At 47.5% G+C, this 17,602-nt stretch overlaps 1 protein-coding gene and 1 long non-coding RNA gene across 2 annotated transcripts in view; both read left to right on the top strand.

Annotated features, from left to right (window-relative positions):
* Positions 1-17,602, top strand: part of tesk2 (testis associated actin remodelling kinase 2) — a 37,240-nt gene that overhangs the window by 17,070 nt on the left and 2,568 nt on the right. The window contains exons 6-12 of the mRNA XM_056597494.1: positions 4,419-4,565; positions 8,577-8,659; positions 9,410-9,494; positions 10,296-10,379; positions 11,936-12,022; positions 12,753-12,891; positions 16,946-17,506. Coding sequence (XP_056453469.1) covers positions 4,419-4,565; positions 8,577-8,659; positions 9,410-9,494; positions 10,296-10,379; positions 11,936-12,022; positions 12,753-12,891; positions 16,946-17,506 — 1,186 coding nt within the window. The remainder of the gene's footprint in view (positions 1-4,418; positions 4,566-8,576; positions 8,660-9,409; positions 9,495-10,295; positions 10,380-11,935; positions 12,023-12,752; positions 12,892-16,945; positions 17,507-17,602) is intronic.
* Positions 4,572-7,708, top strand: LOC130388144 (uncharacterized). The gene is made up of 2 exons (XR_008896385.1): positions 4,572-6,246; positions 6,703-7,708. It is a non-coding gene; the product is annotated as an uncharacterized LOC130388144 (long non-coding RNA).

Genomic DNA, 17,602 nt, shown 5'->3' with positions numbered 1-17,602 from the left:
CACACACACACACACACACACACACACACACACACACACACACACACACGGGTTGCAGGCCTGATTATGAGGCCATGCTGAGAGGAAGTCGAGAGAAACAGCTCAATGTCTTGCCTCAGGCCTCATGCCTTGCCTTCAAACAGCCACACACGTGCAGATCTACACACACACACAACCACACACACATACACACACACACACACGCGCGCGCGCATTAACTCACTTACAAGAATTCCACAATTCTTAGAAGTAAAGAAAAAAGGGAATCGTTGGACGATGTCCAAGTCCCATGTGACGTCAGACGTCAGACCAGATCCCATCCACAGAGGCGGACATCCCCTGCGACCGCGCCGGGCCTCTGTAATACGCCCGCTTGTGCTGCATCGATTGGTTCCATGATTGGCCAGTGGCCACAGCCATCATGGAACGCAATCATCATGCGAGTGTGAAACTGCATCTGTGCGTGCTGTCGACTTTTCCACCGAGCGGGATGGAGCGCTCGTTATTGGACTGCCCTCAGCGTCCCAGCAGTAATACATGATCTGTTGATGTGTGGTGTGGTGGAAACTTTGGTTTGAAATGAAACGACGTCACTTTATGTTTGATGTGACTGGATCTATAGGGGTTGAACCCAAATAAACCGTTACATTTTTTGAATATTTCAGATAAGATGTCTGGATAAGTACGACGGAATATTTAATAAAACAAACTCAATCACTGTGCTGTTGACAAACCTGTGACTGAGTCTAAACTCTGTACTCAGTGCTCAAGTGCTCCAGTCTATCAGTCAATCATCACCCTAAACCTTTGGCTTGTTCTCCCCTCTTCCCTTTACTCGTCGCATCTCTCCCCTCCTCTCTCTCCTTTCCTCTCCTCTTCCATCTCTCTCCTCTTTTCTGTTCTCTCCCCTCTCTTCTCTTCTTCCCTCTCTGTGCTCTCCTATCCGCTTTTCTCTCTCACTCACTTGGTCTCTCTTACTCTCCCCATACCTCTCGCTCTCGCTCTCTTTTGCTCTCCTCTTCTTCTTCCCTCTCCCTGCTCCCCTATCCACTTATCTCTCTCTCTCTCTCTCTCTCTCTCTCTCTCTCTCTCTCTCTCTCTCTCTCTCTCTCTCTCTCTCTCTCTCTCTCTCTCTCTCTCTATTTCTCTCTATTTCTCTCAACGCACAAATACTCTACCCTCACCCACCACAGTACAGTAGTGCTGACCTACATAGTATTTAATGTACAGGCTAGACTAGCACTCTGTAGCGTCTGTCTCCACCTAATGGCATGCTGTGGCGCTAAGCCTGGGTGCACCCAATCAGACAGAGCCGCGGGGGCCGGGACGGCCATGTACTGCTATATCCTGGCAAGTGGAAACAGAACAGCAAGTGTGTAAGCCCATTGAATAAGCAGGATGTATTCACCGTAGTTCCTTATTTGCTAATTTTTCCCTTCTCAACTCACTTACCACCAGGACAGAAGGTGTTTTTGTTCCTGTTTAATTTATTATGATCCTTATTCAGAGGCAGTTTTTCTGGTAAGCTCTGGGAAGCCTGTAGGTTCGATGTGGACAACCTGGATCGAACCCAAGGACTTATTGGGCGGGGGCCATGGAACCACCTTAGCCACTACTCTGTTGTGTTGTCACAGGAATGAATGGGAGGTGAACTGATATGGTGTGCTATGGAACCATCGGGCAGCAGGCGTTCACCATGAATGAAGGGCGGCGTGGAGAGTTGTATGCTGCTGGCTAGCCCCTAGCCAGTCACTGCTGCAGAAGGGAGAGGGAGGTTCTGTTCTGAATAACACAGTTCCTCAGGCCATTTATCGAATTAGCCCACGAAACAGCTCCTCCTTTAAAGGACATTGATGATTAGAAGATATATTTGGATTTTTCAACTATTCAAGTCTGTTTAAATGAAGTCTATCAGCGAAACCACCACTATAAATCCTGGAATTGGCCTTATATCTTCATCAGGGAGAATAAGAATCAGATATGAGCCAAAGTATTTATAGCCTACTCTGGTTCCTGGTTCCCTGATAAACATAGATAAGAGTTTTTTGGAAAAGAATACAACACAAAACAACAACAACCAAACAGAACTAGACAGCCTGAGATGGTGTGGCGTGGTGGTCCAGGAGTTCTGGGGGGGGCGAGAGAGAGCTGTGAATCCCCCCCTGCAGACGGCAGATGTTGGGCCGTTTTACTACATAGGAATTTGTGTAATCCTCTACGGGGAGGTGTGTGTATGTGGGTCCACGTTGAATGTCTGTACGTTTGTATATTGATGTCCTAACTATTTCCGAAGCGATGAATTGTTTGACTTTTAAATGAAACCCCTTTCTCACGTAAGCCTTGGGGTTATTATTGGATGCAATGCCCTTTGATCGCCTGTCCTTCCGGAACCATCTCTTGAACCAATCTAAAGAGCTGGAGGCAGACCAATCTACCGCCTGTGATCTTATCCTGCTATCAGTGTATTTATATAAAATACATTATCATACATCACTGGTCGTTTGTTGTTGAAGCAAAACAAAAAAACACCCTAGGGGTGGTGTGTGGACTTGTGAGTGTGAATGTGAAAGCGAAAATCAGACATGAAACAGTTAACCCCATCCCCCCGCCAACCACAAACACGCACGCACACACACACACGCGCACACGCACGCGCGCACACACATGCACGCGCGCGCGCGCGTGTGTGTGTGTGGTTCATCTCTGCCTTCTGCAGAGATGGTGTTTGCGGGGGCAGCCCCTCTGTGCAGAGCTTAGTTCCTAAACTGATTCTGACCTTCACTGATTGACTCAAACCCTGATTACACGATTTACTGCATGGACCACGCCATGCTTTAAAACCCCCTCACACGCTGCTTATGCTGCTGCCACGCCCCCCTTCCCCCCGGCCCGGCTTCAATGAAGATGGCAAGAATGAGGTCACTAGGTCGAGTCTCTCTCTCTCTCTCTCTCTTTTATATATACCCATCCATCCTCGCTTGCCCCTAATTCTATGAGCGAGCGCCAGGCCCCGGTGTGTGTGTGTTCACCACGTCACTAAATCAGAGGGGCTTAGCGCGTCAGTACGGCTACGCTAGAGGTAGAGCGGTGGTCACATGCTCTGGGTTTACGTCTCAGCCTGTGTGTGTGTGTGTGTGTGTGTGTGTGTGTGTGTGTGTGTGTGTGTGTGTGTGTGTGTGTGTGTGTGTGTGTGTGTGTGTGTGTGTGTGTGTGTGTGTGTGTGTGTGTGTGGGTAGGCATGCCAGCATTAGGGTCTCTGCTTAATCGGAGCTGACGGTATGAAAGGCGAGGCTACTTTTAACCTCTCTGAGCTGATTTTCAACTGCTGGTGGGGGGAGGGAGGGGAGACTCGTGTGTGTTTCCCCCCGTAGACCAGGTCAATCAACAGGCGGAACTAAAGAGTCTACTAGTCTGTCCGTCAGCCAGACAATTAACGATAAGTCAGTCAGATAAGCTGTCGGTCAGCTTTAACAGTTCAACAGTCTAGTTGGACAAGTCTCATTCAGTGAATGAGTCCTCAAGTCAACAGTCATCAAGTGGACAACCGGTCAGTACAACATGGTCATCGGCTGGGCAAGTTCAGCCAACAGTCAGCCAGCCAGCCAGCTATACATCGTAGTACCAGCCAGGCAGACGGGTGACTGCTTGTCAGCGGGCCAAATTCACGGAAGCTGTTGAGTCAATTAGGGAGCAAACCAAACCAAACCATCAAGTCAGGCCACTAGGCAGAAATTCTGCACTGCCTGGTGTCTTACAGCAGCCAGCCAGTGGAGCTCTCCAGTGATGATCTGTTCAATGAGGGGCCTGGTTTTTAGTCAGTTTTTGTCTGGCAGCTGGTGTTTCAGCTGCACTGGCCCTGACAAAAGGGAAAGTTCTGTTGCTGTAATGACGGTGGACATACTGTTTGACTTCCTGTAAAAGCTGGCTCCGGACCCCCTCTCGTAGCCTATCAGGAAATACGCAGACAATGATGATGGAACCGTCAGGAGACCTCGGTCCAGTCGCACAATGGCTGGCGTGTAAAACGATTGTGTAGAATTAGTAAATATTCAAAGAAGTCATGTACACAGATGTGACCGCTTACGGGAAAATAATCACAACTCCTACTATTAGCCATTGCACATCCTTTGTCCTATTGTTTATGATCAAACCTCAAAGCTGCCAAGAGTTTCTTAAACGTATTTTTGAAAACACAAATATATTCATTATTTTTCATAACGCTGTGTATTGTATATTCTTCCTTGTTTCCAGTATTTTCACTGTTTAATGTTATCAGTTTCCAGTTAGGTAGTCTGTAACTGTGTGTGTGTGTGTGTGTGTGTGTGTGTGTGTGTGTGTGTGTGTGTGTGTGTGTGTGTGTGTGTGTGTGTGTGTGTGTGTGTGTGTGTGTGTGTGTGTGTGTGTCTGTCTGTCTCCAGTACATCAACGGGGGTAACCTGGAGCAGCTTCTGGACAGCAACAAGCCGCTGAGCTGGGCCTGCAGGGTGAAGATGGCCAGCGAGATCGCCAGCGGCGTGGGCTACCTGCACTCCAAGGGCATCTTCCACCGCGACCTCACCTCCAAGGTGGGCCCCCCAATCACACTCTAGGTTCTGGGGTTCACGTCTGAGGGAATGGGGCTGTGATGTGAAGGGGGCAGGACTTTCACTGGGCCCCTAAAGACTAGGGATGGCTCAGAATATTCGATTATTCGATTATTCGTTCCAGAGGCTCAAAGCCGATTTTAAACATTTGCACCGTTAATATTTTTTCCCATTCAAATAAACAAGATTTAACAGACTGAACTAATGTTGGACACCTCGAAGGGCATAATCCCGCTTATACCATGGTCACTTGCCAAAGAAAATAAATTAAGACCACTCATTAAATTTTCATGCGTTTTACAGTCCAAATATAACGTTTTTCACAAGCCATAACTTTGTATCCCTTGTAACATCTGAGTGTTTGACTAATACCTGGAACATTCATTACCCTGCCGTAAGGTTCTTATGCAACGGAAACGCTTTTCACTCCTCCAGTAAATAGGACGGACCTTAGCAACGGGAGGTACTCTAGTCTGCTCAGCTATGAGCCACATAGCTAACGATATGCATTGTACATATTTATAATTCGAAATTCGTCCCAGCCTTTATACCACAGATACTCTAGGGTCTATAGCATATAACCGCGTTGTCTGATTACAGTTTAATTAATTTTTCACAAGTTTCCAGCTCTCGTTTTGAATACCAAATCACCGCACCATTCGTTTCAATGGGAATCGCGACGGTCTATACTTTGAACATAAAATTCGTCCCAGCTTTTATACCACCGATACTATAGGGGTTATAGCATATAACCGTGTTTTCTGATTAAAGTTTAATGCATTTTTCACAATTTACCAGCTCTCGTTTTGAAGGCTGAACAGACAATTTGACTGGAACTACTTAGCAGTAGTTGTTTTTTGCCTTAAGATATTAAGTGATTTCTTGCCGATGGTCCATGGCTGCCTTTGTGAATGTCGCCACACATCGAATAATCGATTATTCGTTCATACCACCCACTGATTATTCGACCATGTAAAATTTGAGTTATTCTCATCCCTACTCAAGACAAGGATGCAGGAGGCTGATGTGGGACACAGGACGGATGTGATCCATGTTGCCATGAGTATGTGTGTGTGGTGATGGCTGAGTTAACCTGTACACATTGATTACTCAATGAACAACAGGTGTGCATCCCCTGAGAGAGAGAGAGAGAGAGAGAGAGAGGGGGGGTACTTTGTACGGAGCGATACCCGTTTCATTGACAGGACTGTTCATTTGTTAATTGAACTAATTGGAAGTAAGAGAAGGAAAATTGAATCGCGGTAGGGTGGAGACGTTACAATTCATTGCTGTGATAGTCTGTGTGGATGATGGCTGTCTTAAGCAGCCTCACCTGGCCCCAGTCAGACTGATTGGTCTCTGGGGCTGGGTGAGGCTGCACAGCTGTTGCATTTTGAGCAATCAGTGTGCACTGGTTAAACCAGCCATCACCCCACACACTCAGGGAGTTCTCCAACATGGCAACATTGAGAACCAGGCCATGTATCATTATCGGCAAACCTTAAGGCCTAAACACACCGGCGCCGACGCGCAGCGGCGCGCATTTCACGCGCGTCAAAAGCCGCCCCTAGCACCAACAGGAAGCGGCGCGACGGTCGCGCTGCAGTGTAAAATCAGGAAGTCAACTGTCGATCAACCGCAACAAAGAGATGAAACGCAATGGGTGAGTAGCCTATTGTAGCCAGTTTATTTATTTTCCATCTTTTTTGGCTGAATAATTTGAAAAATGTATAATCTGCGCAGTGAAAGTGTTTTCAAGCAGGAGATCTACCAACTTAGTTTGTAGGGCACTTTATCGTTTTATTTACTTATTTATTTTATATTGTGCAATTATTCATCTACTGCATCAACAATCTCCATAAATGCAGGACCTTCTATTAAGCCTTTTTAGTATATAGTGCAGTCACCTTTTAAGGCCAATTGTTATTGGGTGTATTTATTGTATTGAGCTACGTGATGGCTTTATTGGTCCCCATTGGGACCAATAATGTAGCTATCTATCTATCCAGCTATATAGCCTTAACATAGCCACACATTTACATGTATGCAGCCAGTAGTTATCCATTTTAATTGAACACAAGCTCTTTTACATTTGATTGAGTTTTTTTTATTTCAACAGAACAAAGAATTGTTGCCAGACAAGAGGGTGGCTGCCCTTCTTCTGCTGCGCCGTAGGCTGGCAAGGAGAAGACGAAGGGTTTGGGTGCACCCCATCAATGAACGGAGACAAGAACAGGGGCTTTACCACAATCTGGTCCAGGAGCTCCGTGCAGATCCTGAGAGGCACCGCCAATATTTCAATTTGCCACTAGGAAGTGTGCAATGGTGTAGCCTAGTCATGATGACCTAAATGTAGTTATTATCCCTCTCTGGTATAAATACTATTTTGCATACATAATATATATATATACACTTTTTTTTTATCCCTCGGGATAAATACAGTGATGTTATTGCTGTGCTGGACTCAGTAGCCAGTCTATTTTATTTGAGTGCTCGAGACACTTAATGTTTTCTTAAGGCAGCTGGTGTTGTGTCACTTAATGCTCTCACCCCAATAAATGAAGTCTCCTCTTCAATGTACACGCTTGTACATCTCTTGCGTCGTTCACGAGGCTTTCACTTCTCGATGCTGACAGAATCCCTGCCGGCACCAAGTGTCGGAAACATAATCTAATGCATAAAAACTGTTCCTGTAATCATAGGAGTCGCCAAGTCTAGTGTGAAAGAAAACTGAATGTGATCAAGGAGCATATTGAAACATGGGTATTTCCTTCTCTTGTGGCAAGCCCGTGGTCCACGGATGACCTAGAAGCATTGAGTCATTTGTCGCCTGTAAGCTATCAACAGAACTCACTTGTGTAATGCCAAAGCGACAAACCAGTATAGTGGTCACACCAGTCCTACCAGGACGTGTTTTCAGTATTTCCATGTTCCTCTAGGGTTCCATTGACCTTTTCCAAATATATGAGATACAACCCAACAATGACACACATTATTGGGTTTCCCAGGTTTGTGTAAGTTCAAGTTTATTGTAGAGACCTTTTAAAAACAACAGTTGACCACCTGTACAATTAAACTATCTAGTTATAAAACAAACAAATAAAATAAAACCAATTAAAAGGACACACTAGACAATGATACTTGTATGGAGTTAAACGCAAGTGAATAGAAATTCGTTTTTAGGAGGGATTTGAAGATGGGCACTGAAGGGGTTAGCCTGACATGAAGAGGGAGTTTGTTTCTGATTGAGACCACTTGTAACCTTTTGACGGTGAATAAAGGCTTGGTTTAATTTACAACAGTGCTTATTTAAATGCTAATGTAGATGAGCACTGCCACAAACTGGACAAGGTTAGCGTGTTACTGTGTAAAATGAAGTCAATGGGATCTCTTCCTGAAAAGCACACGGAGCAGCTGGTATGTCAGGTGGAGGGTGGCCATGAGGCAGTACCACACGGTGTGAGTGGTATGGCTGCCCACCTTAATAAATAAATGAATAGACTTGTAATCGAATTCCCCATGTGGCGGTTTACAAATAGAACGATCACGGGGGACGTGGTGTACCGAGTTATTGTGTTGTGCCTATGAAACTTAAGCTAAGCAAAATAATGAGTCGTGGGTTGCTTGGGAGAATTTCCAATAATATGTATTTTAGAAACACCACCCTTCATCTTAGACCGAAGGAGTCCTTTGGAGATCAACTTTTTGTACTTTTTGTACTAATACTGTGGTTTCGTTTTGGTCGTCAAGCATTCCACTGGTTAAGGCCAGCGGGGTCGCCATGGAGACGGAGGAATTCAGATACAAATAAATCATGCCCACCTTGCCTTTCTTTGCTATCGTCCACAATGTTCACATCGCCGTCCACTGTGGAGCTTTCGCACCAGGTAACAAAATGTTGAAGTAGTAGCAGGAAGTAGCAGGAAGTGCCCATATAAGGTTGTTTTCGCGAGGTGTGCGTTGTGACATGTTTCTTTGTGTTTTTTTCTCCAGAACTGCCTGATAAAGAGCGATGAGAACGGCTTCACGGCGGTGGTGGGGGACTTTGGCTTGGCTGAGAAGATCCCCAGACCGGGGTAAGCACAGCGGTCATCCCCTGGACCTCCGGGTTTCTGGGAACCCTGAGGGTTCACACACGGTTCTGTCGTGGGAACACGAGTTTTTGTTAAAATTACGATTATTTTCGTCATCAAAATCGTAATGCAAAAGCACAAGCGTCACGGAATGGGTATCACTGTGTTCCCAGTAACTGTGTTACTGGGATTATGTTAAGGGTCTGGCCGGATTTTTCCCAAACCAGCTCCTGTTGGCATGCTGTAATATGAGCAGTGTCTGGATTTGCCTCTGAAACAATACAACTATTCACATTCACAAGGATTTGAGCCACCGACTTCCAGTCCCTCGAACTCGGGAGAGGTTTTAAAATTTGGCTGGAAAAGACGTTGGTGTGTAATACGATGTGTGAAATGTGAGTGTTATGTGAAGCAGACAAAGAGATTGAGAAAAATGCACAAAGAAGAAACAAGTCGGTTGTTAATACTAGTTGGCGGGTCCATATTTGGAATGATTTTATTGCACTGGTCACAGATGTTTCTGCAGAATCTTACATAACCTTGTAACTGTACCGATTTTGTGTGTGTGTGTGTTTGTGTGTGTGTGCATGCGGTGTGTGTGCGTGTGCGTGTTTACGTGTATGTGTGTGTGAATTATGCTTGTGTGTGCGTTTACGTGTGTGCGTTTACGTGTGTGTGTGCGTGTGGTTGTGTGTGTGTGTGTGTGTGTGCGTCTGCCTTTGCCTCTGCGTGTGTGTGTGTGTGTGTGTGTAGTGCTGAAGGAGAGAAGCTAGCCGTGGTGGGCTCGCCCTTCTGGATGGCCCCCGAGGTCCTGAGGGATGAACTCTACAATGAAAAGGTGAGCATTCAAATCCAAACTTTATTAACCCCTCCGGTCGGAGACACTGAGCTGCGGTCTAGCCCATGTGACGCTCAGACACGGGGGGGACGGAGGCTGTGTGGGGGAGGAGGAATGTGCGCCCATGTGAGAGAGAGTTATGAAGTGCTTAGGAACTCACTTATGAAGGACTGAATCGTGGTGTGTCCTTAGTTTGGTTCACACAGCCTGTGAGTGAGGGAGTGAGTCTGAAATGCATCTTTCTGTATTTAGACATATGTGTTCATGCGTGTATGTGTCTTGAAGAGAGAGTGAGTGAGGGAGTTTGTGAACCAGTGAGTGGGCTTTAGAAACACATCTATTTCGCAAAATACTTCTGTGTGTTGATGCTTGGATTGTGTTTGAAAAGAGAGAGGGAGTGAGGGGGTTTAGAAACACAACTATTTTGATTTTCTATGTATTCATGCCTGTTGATGTTTGGAAGAGAGAGGGAATGAGGGGGTTTAGAAACACATCTTTTTTTATATATTTCTATGCATTCATGCCTGTTGAGGTTTGGAAGAGCGAGGGAGTGAGGGGGTTACAAGAATCGCATCACTTTCTATGTATTTCTATTTATGCGCTCATGCCCATTGCTGAGAAGAGAGTGAGGAAGTGAGTCAGCAAGAAGTGAGTGGGTGAGTTCAGAAACAGATTTCTTTATGTGTGTGTGTGTGTGTGTGTGTGTGTGTGTGTGTGTGTGTGTGTGTGTGTGTGTGTGTGTGTGTGTGTGTGTGTGTGTGTGTGTGTGTGTGTGTGTGTGTGTGTGTGTGTGTGTTCCAGGCCGACGTGTTCTCCTACGGTATCATCCTGTGTGAGATCATCGCTAGGATCCAGGCCGACCCGGACTTCCTCCCCCGCACAGAGGTTAGTTCCTGGTCCACTGCCCAACTGGTTAGTCCTGGTCCACTGCCCCCCTGGTTAGTCCTGGTCCACTGCTCACCTGGTAAGTCCTGGTTAGTCCTGGTTCGCTGCTCACCTGGTTAGTCTTGTGTGTGTGTGTCTTGATCGTTGTGCATGTGTGTGTGTGTCTCGATCGTTGTGTGTGTATGTTTGAGTGTGTCTTGAGCGGTGTGTGTCTTGTTTGTTGTGTGTGTTTTGATCTGTGTGTGTGTGTGTGTGTGTGTGTGTGTGTGTGTGTGTGTGTGTGTGTGTGTGTGTGTGTGTGTGTGTGTGTGTGTGTGTGTGTGTGTGTGTGTGTGTGTGTGTGTGTGTGTGACTCCAGCTGGTCTGTGTTACATAACACTAACAGCAGTAATACCAGGGAAGCATTACACAGGGCTCCAGGCTTTTAATAGGCTGATACTCAACACTGTTGTGTCATCCTGGCCTTCATTAGGATGGATCCAACTAGTTTGATGATTTCTAGGTTGTTCTCGTTCCTTTAGTCAATGATTAATAACGACCATCATAACATTTTATAATTAAATATTAATATTGATGGCTTTACCCCTGTGTCTTAAAGTCTGTGAGTGTGTGTGAAAGCAGACGATGAACAATAGAGTGTCTGTTTGGGATGACAAACGCAGTTGTTGTAGAAAGATTTAAAGCAAGTGTGATGGAACAAGTAGATTGTTGAATTACGGTACACAAAGGATGTGTTCATTGCATTAAATTAAAGGGAAGCAGTTAGTTTACAGTTGAACTGTTCAACTGGCAACTGTGTGTGTGTGTGTGTGTGTGTGTGTGTGTGTGTGTGTGTGTGTGTGTGTGTGTGTGTGTGTGTGTGTGTGTGTGTGTGTGTGTGTGTGTGTGTGTGTGTGTGTGTGTGTGTGTGTGTGTGCGTGCAAGCCTCTGTGTTTTTTCATGCATGAGAGAGCCTGTGTGTGTGTTTGTGCCTGTGTGTGTGTGTGTCTGTGTTTGTGCATGTGCCTGTGTGTGTGTGTGTGTGTGTGTGTGTGTGTGTGTGTGTGCGTGTGCCTGTGTGTGTGTGTTTGTGCGTGTGCCTGTGTGTGTGTGTGTGTATGTGTATATTTCATGGGGGCTTTAGGCCTCTGGGAGCAGCTCTTGGACAGTGTGATAGTATGTTGTTCATAACGCTGAGTTGGGCAAACATACGGGTCCAGTAATCTGGACCGGATCATGGGATGGTGTTTCCACGTCGATTAATGTTGTTGGATGAGTTGTTGGCTGCTGTGTCAGCAAGGGTTATGTCATTCATCTGGCCCTTGGATTCCTTCCCTCCCTTTAAATTAATCCATTTCTATGACTGTGTATCTATGCATCTCTCAGTATCAAAAGAAAAGTAATCTTATGTTACCAAAGCGTACATAAATAAATGGGATTCAGGTATTGATTACAAATGAACAAGAAGAAATATTCAATATAACAATAAAATAACTCTCTCTCACCCTCTATTTCTCTCCCTCACCCTCTCTCCCTCCCTCCGTCCTTCCTGCCTGTTGTCGGTGTGTCTCCACCAGAACTTTGGCCTAGACTATCGTGCCTTTCAGCATATGGTTGGAGACTGTCCACCGGACTTCCTCCAGCTGGCCTTCAACTGCTGCAACGTGAGTCTGCATAGAGACAGCCACACACCGCTCAACCAATCAGAATGCGCCCTGACTTTGGAACCGTGTAGAATTCTGAAACTCTTCTCCATCCGTTTTCTTTTTGTAATGATTTGTTTCCGAAACATCCATTGGTCCTATCTTATCTATGATTTACAGAAAACCAGGTTTTCCAGAATAATTGCTCTCAATACGTTTACGGTTGTATATGATTTTTTTAAATAAAAAAAGGACAGTTCCTGTATTTGTAGTGGGTATTTTCCCTCATAGACTTAGTATGGTCAGTCGTATATGAAGTGACCTGAAGAGTTTGATCCTCCAAGTAAATCTGCTAGTGAGGGTGGCCAAATCTGTCCTCATCAATGTCCTTTAAAGGAGAAGCTGTTTCAGCAGCTAATTCAACAAATGGACAGAAGAACAGGGGATGTTTTCAACAAAGCCTTTATGAAAACACATGCCTACCAGAGGTGTCTTTTTAGCCCTCCTACAACCTTGTATTGATTTGAGGTTCAGCCGATCCATGGTGCTGCAGGTCTTTCATTGCCAACCTATCACTGAAGAGCTCCTCTCTGACTGGATCGATTCAAGGCCAAAGTGAGTTCAGAGTTGAATACAGACAGGTTATTAAGGTGTGGGCTATACTGGAGTTTCCATTCCAAAGTCAAACATCACAACTGTCGGTCTCCTCTCTCTCCTCAACCCCCTCTTCCTCCTCCTCCCCCCCCCCCAGATGGACCCTAAACTCCGGCCGTCCTTCCCGGACAGCGTGGCCATCCTGGAGGACCTCCTGGGGGGTCTGAAGACCGAAGAGACGGAGCGAGAGCGCCACCACGTGAGCGAGGAGAACGACAAAAAGATCAACGCTAAAGGTAGCCCCAGCTTCCTCCTCCACCCCTGTCCACACCCTCCTGACCGACATCCATTTTGTCCTGCCTACCAACACTAGGCAGAGAGATGTATTTTGGTTGAAGATATGCCCTGCTCTTGAAATACAGAAGTTAGCATTTTATATGTAATCCTAGTTAAATCAAGGTCGGTTAAAAGTTAACATCAGAGAAGAAATGTAAAATGTTCCTGTCCCTGTGGATTCATTGTTAAATTATGAGGGCATGGGACTATGAGGACATGGGACTATATGAGGACCTGGGACTATGTCCTCATGGGACTATGAGGACATAGGACTATGAGAACATAAGACTATATGAGTGCATGGACTATATGAGGAAATGGAAATATATCAGGACATGGATTATATGAGGACATGGGATTATGTCCTCATGGGACTATGAGGACATGGGACTATGAGGACATAGGACTATGTGAGGACAGGGCCTATATGATGACATGGGACTATGAGGACATGGACTATATGAAGACATGGACTGTGAGGACATGGGAATATGTGAGGACATGGGAATATATGAGGACATGGACTATGAGGACATGGCATTATGTGAGGACTTTGGGCCATATCTAATTAGAATAGGTGTTTTGCGTTCATGTTCGTGTGTTTTCTACTTCCAATTTCACTCACCCCCTATGTCGTATTCAGAGCCTGGGCCGGCCGCATATAACCCACAGATCACGACCTCCTCAACAGTAGGGCTACTCGGGTCAAAATGTATATGAGGACACTGACACACACACAAACACACTGACACACGCAAGTGAGCAAGCACAATACTATGACAGCGTGATCTGTGGTTTCTCACCTCAATTCTATAAATGTCTCCTCTTTCCCCATAACCCATTGCACACTTCTGTATAAACAAGCACACACACACACACACACACACACACACACACACACACACACACACACACACACACACACACACACACACACACACACACACACACACACGTCCTTCAATGTGGGGACAGGCCTGTTGGTTCCAGTAAAAGGTGCCAATGGGGGGGGGGGGAGTTGTTCGTATCAGCTGTTCGACAAAAACAGAAAGCCACCAAGCAGCACTCTACTGAGACCCCACGACCGCCCACCCACACCGTCACGTCCCCCACATGAAGGACAGTGTTCTGCTGTCCTGTCATCACTCAGACCACATGACGGCAAGTGAGACAGGTGACCGAACGACCCCGGCCGCAGTGGTGCATGCTCATTGGCCCTTGGTTTGTCGTCCAATGGTTTGTCATCCAATGGGGGCAGTGGCAGGGGCAGTCGAGGTCAGCCCATGTCGTACAGCCACTGTTATGTGTGTGGGTGAGACAGAGTTGGCTGGCGTCCGGCTGCCACAATGTCCAATCAAACACGTTGTACCATAAACACACTCTCGTGTCCGACCAATCTGGCTCTCCCGGTCCGTGGCTCATTGGTGCCGGCGTGACGGGTCTGCATCGTTATGTGACACACCCACACACATAGACGCTGACATCATGTGTATGGAGTGTGTGTGTGTGTGTGTGTGTGTGTGTGTGTGTGTGTGTGTGTGTGTGTGTGTGTGTGTGTGTGTGTGTGTGTGTGTGTGTGTGTGTGTGTGTGTGTGTGTGTGTGTGTGTGTGTGTGTGTGTGTGATGGCTGGTTCAAGCAGCCTCAGCTGGCCCCAGTCAGACTGATTGGACTCGGGGGCTGGGTGAGGCTGCACAGCTGTTGCCCAGTGAGTCGTCAAGGTGCACAGGTTAACTCGGCCATCAGCGCACACACACTCAGGGGAGAGACTCCCTGCATGGCAACATGGAGCACCAGCTCATGTAGCATTGTCTGCAAACTCTGCACAAGAAACCCGGTCGTCCGACGTCATCCCTGTGTGGAGGAGCCCAGGTAAAGTCACCCAGGTGGAGTGTGGCAGCCACCCAAGGGGTGTGTTACCGTGGCAACGCTACACACCAACCCAGGTGACCTGGGCTGCTTTGACCAACCATCATCCACACACAATCCACAACGAGAGGCACCATCCCCTCACCAGGCCTGAGCTCAGCTTTCCCGGCCCAGTCCCCTGACTCCTCCGGGGGGGGGGGGGGGGGCTCCCGACACCTCCCTCCCGCCCTCTCGCTGGTCATTCGGTCCAGGGGAGGAGCTCCAGAGATGGGGTGCGTTTCTTTGTCTGCTTGGGGCTGTCCGGGGTCTGGAGCTGGCTTGTTTATGTTGACAGCCACGCACAGCTCACTGGGGGAGGGGGGGGGGGGGGGGGTGGAAGGAGGCGGATTAAAAAGGAAACAAGAATTAGAAGAGCTGAAAAGGCGAGGAGACGGAAGGGAGGAAAAGAGGAGAAGAGAAGGAGAAGAGGGCATGAATTGGAGAATGACTGGGGAAGTCAAAAAGGATAGGGTGGGATCGCATTGATGATGTCATTCCAGGCTGACCCATTGGTTCCGATTATTTCTTGACACATCTGGCCATATAGAAGAGAAAAGGCCAGAATAGTCCAACCAAAACTGGATAATTGTCTTTGTCCTCATCTGGGACACGTTAGAACCATGCAAACACGCCTCGCATAAACCTCGACGTCAACATCGCACGGCTGTCCTCCGGCGCAGAAGAAGAGTTGGTTCATAAACAATCCCGTTGTGTTATTGAACGTCCCATTTGGCCTGCCAGAGTCCAGAGGGGACGGGATCTACCACTTCATTAAGGGGGGGGTCCGGAACGACAAACGCTACTCTGTGACCTGGTGGTATCAGGAAGCCCACGTGTTTAGCTGGTGTTTGGGTGCGCGTCGCCAAGGAGACTGACAGAACGGGGCTGTGTTTGTTCCTGCCGTGTGTCTGCTGAGAGGCTGAGGGGCGCAGAGTGACAGAGGTGCAGGCCTGTAGGTCCCTCTGACGATGGCACTGTGACACACACACACACACACACACACACACACACACACACACACACACACACACACAGCTGGGTCGGCAAAGGCTGGGGAATTTAGTCAGCGTGTATTTGTATATATGTTAATATCAATATAGAGAGTGTGTGCTTGTTCGTTTCTACATGATAGTGTGTGTGTGTTTGTTTCATATATGTAAGTGCTTGTGTGTGTGCAGGTATTTCCCTTGGCTCTTCCCTCAAGAGGCAGCACACACACACACACACACACACACACACACACACACACACACACACACTCGCCTCTGTTTACCTGATAGGATCAGGACTTCCGGAGGCTTGTCACTGTGCGGGGTGTTGACCTTACATAACAACACCGTCTCCACCGTCGCCGTCTCCACCACCCAACCTGAGGCCTGGAAATTAATTCCACCCTCATTGCTCATGACACAATTTAGAATATATTTTCTCTTGTTCTTTTTCCATGTCAAATATTGACATTGCTCTTGAGACAAAAATTGCCAACATCAATTATTTTTAACTAACTATCAAAACCGGGTTGGGAGGTTGAAGCTTGTCTGGTACTGGCCTGCAGCATATTACTTTGTATCTATGATCTGGATCCTTTTTTTAAAGTTGAATGCGCTCAGAAATTCGCTTGTTTCCGGGGTTTGCCTCGGGCCAAGCACGGCTGTATGAAGTTCAAGTCACTATTTTTAGAGTCCTTTTATTTAATATGCCAAGTCTTCCTCACCGCTAGATGATAGAATACATTGAGGGAACAGAGGTTCAAGGAGCGGCTCGTGTGTGTTTACCCTGCACTGCCCTCTGCTGGTGGGACACGGTATAAAGGAGCAGATACAAGGCGAAAGCAGGGCCAATTTAATTGGCGTTTGGTACCCAATAGGTCATTCATTTAGTTGCTATTTTCGAATCGGCAACATGGAATTTATTTATTATATATATGTATAAAATGTTCTTTGTGCTCTTATGTAATGGAATTCAAAAACCCGCAGAAAGTTTTCTTTATCTCCTGAAAAACAGTTTGCATTATAACATTTGTGTTGTAATTCCAGAAGGACAACTATATTGTCTAACTCTCCCTCCCCTTGCTCTCCCCCCTCCCCCTCTCCCTCCCTCTCTCTAAGAAGAGAAGTCCCAGGGCATGAAGCGGCCACTGGCCCTCCACGGCGCCAAGATCCAGCCCAAGTCCCCGCGGCCGCGCCGCAACATCTGGCTCAGCCGCAGCCAGTCGGACATCTTCGCCCGCAAGGCCGCCCGCAAGGTCAACGTGCACGACCCATACTACGAGCCGCCACCCTCCCCCTCCTCCCCCGACTACCTCCCCCACCACCCCCACAAGGTCAACCCCTTCAGCGCGCGCGAGGACCTCCAGGGCGGCCGCATCAAGTTCTTCGACGTGCCGAGCCGCTCCGTCTTCTCGCACATGTTCGACCTCCGCTCCCCCCAGGGCAGCTCCTTCCCCCCCGCCGCCCACCCCCTGGCCGGGGCCCCGCCCGCCTTCCCCCAGCCTGAAGACCCCTACGGCTGGCAGCAGCTGCCGGGCCGGGAGTGCCGGTCGCTGCCCGCCTCTCCGCAGCTGTCCCCGGTGCAGGCCTTCCACAGTGTGGCGGGTCAAGCTAACTCTGCTAGCGCCGCCGCCGCGGTGCTAAACAGCAGCACGGCCCAGCCATCCGCCAACAGCCCCGGTGAGGCGGCCTATGTTTAGCCTCTCTGGGTTCAGTCTGGGGGATTTGATGCTGGTGTTACCTAAAATGTGTTCCATTGGAATGATGTAGACAATA

This window comes from Gadus chalcogrammus, chromosome 8 (assembly GCF_026213295.1).
Source record: "Gadus chalcogrammus isolate NIFS_2021 chromosome 8, NIFS_Gcha_1.0, whole genome shotgun sequence".
NCBI lineage: Eukaryota > Metazoa > Chordata > Actinopteri > Gadiformes > Gadidae > Gadus > Gadus chalcogrammus.
This window is presented reverse-complemented; position numbering and strand designations above follow the sequence as displayed.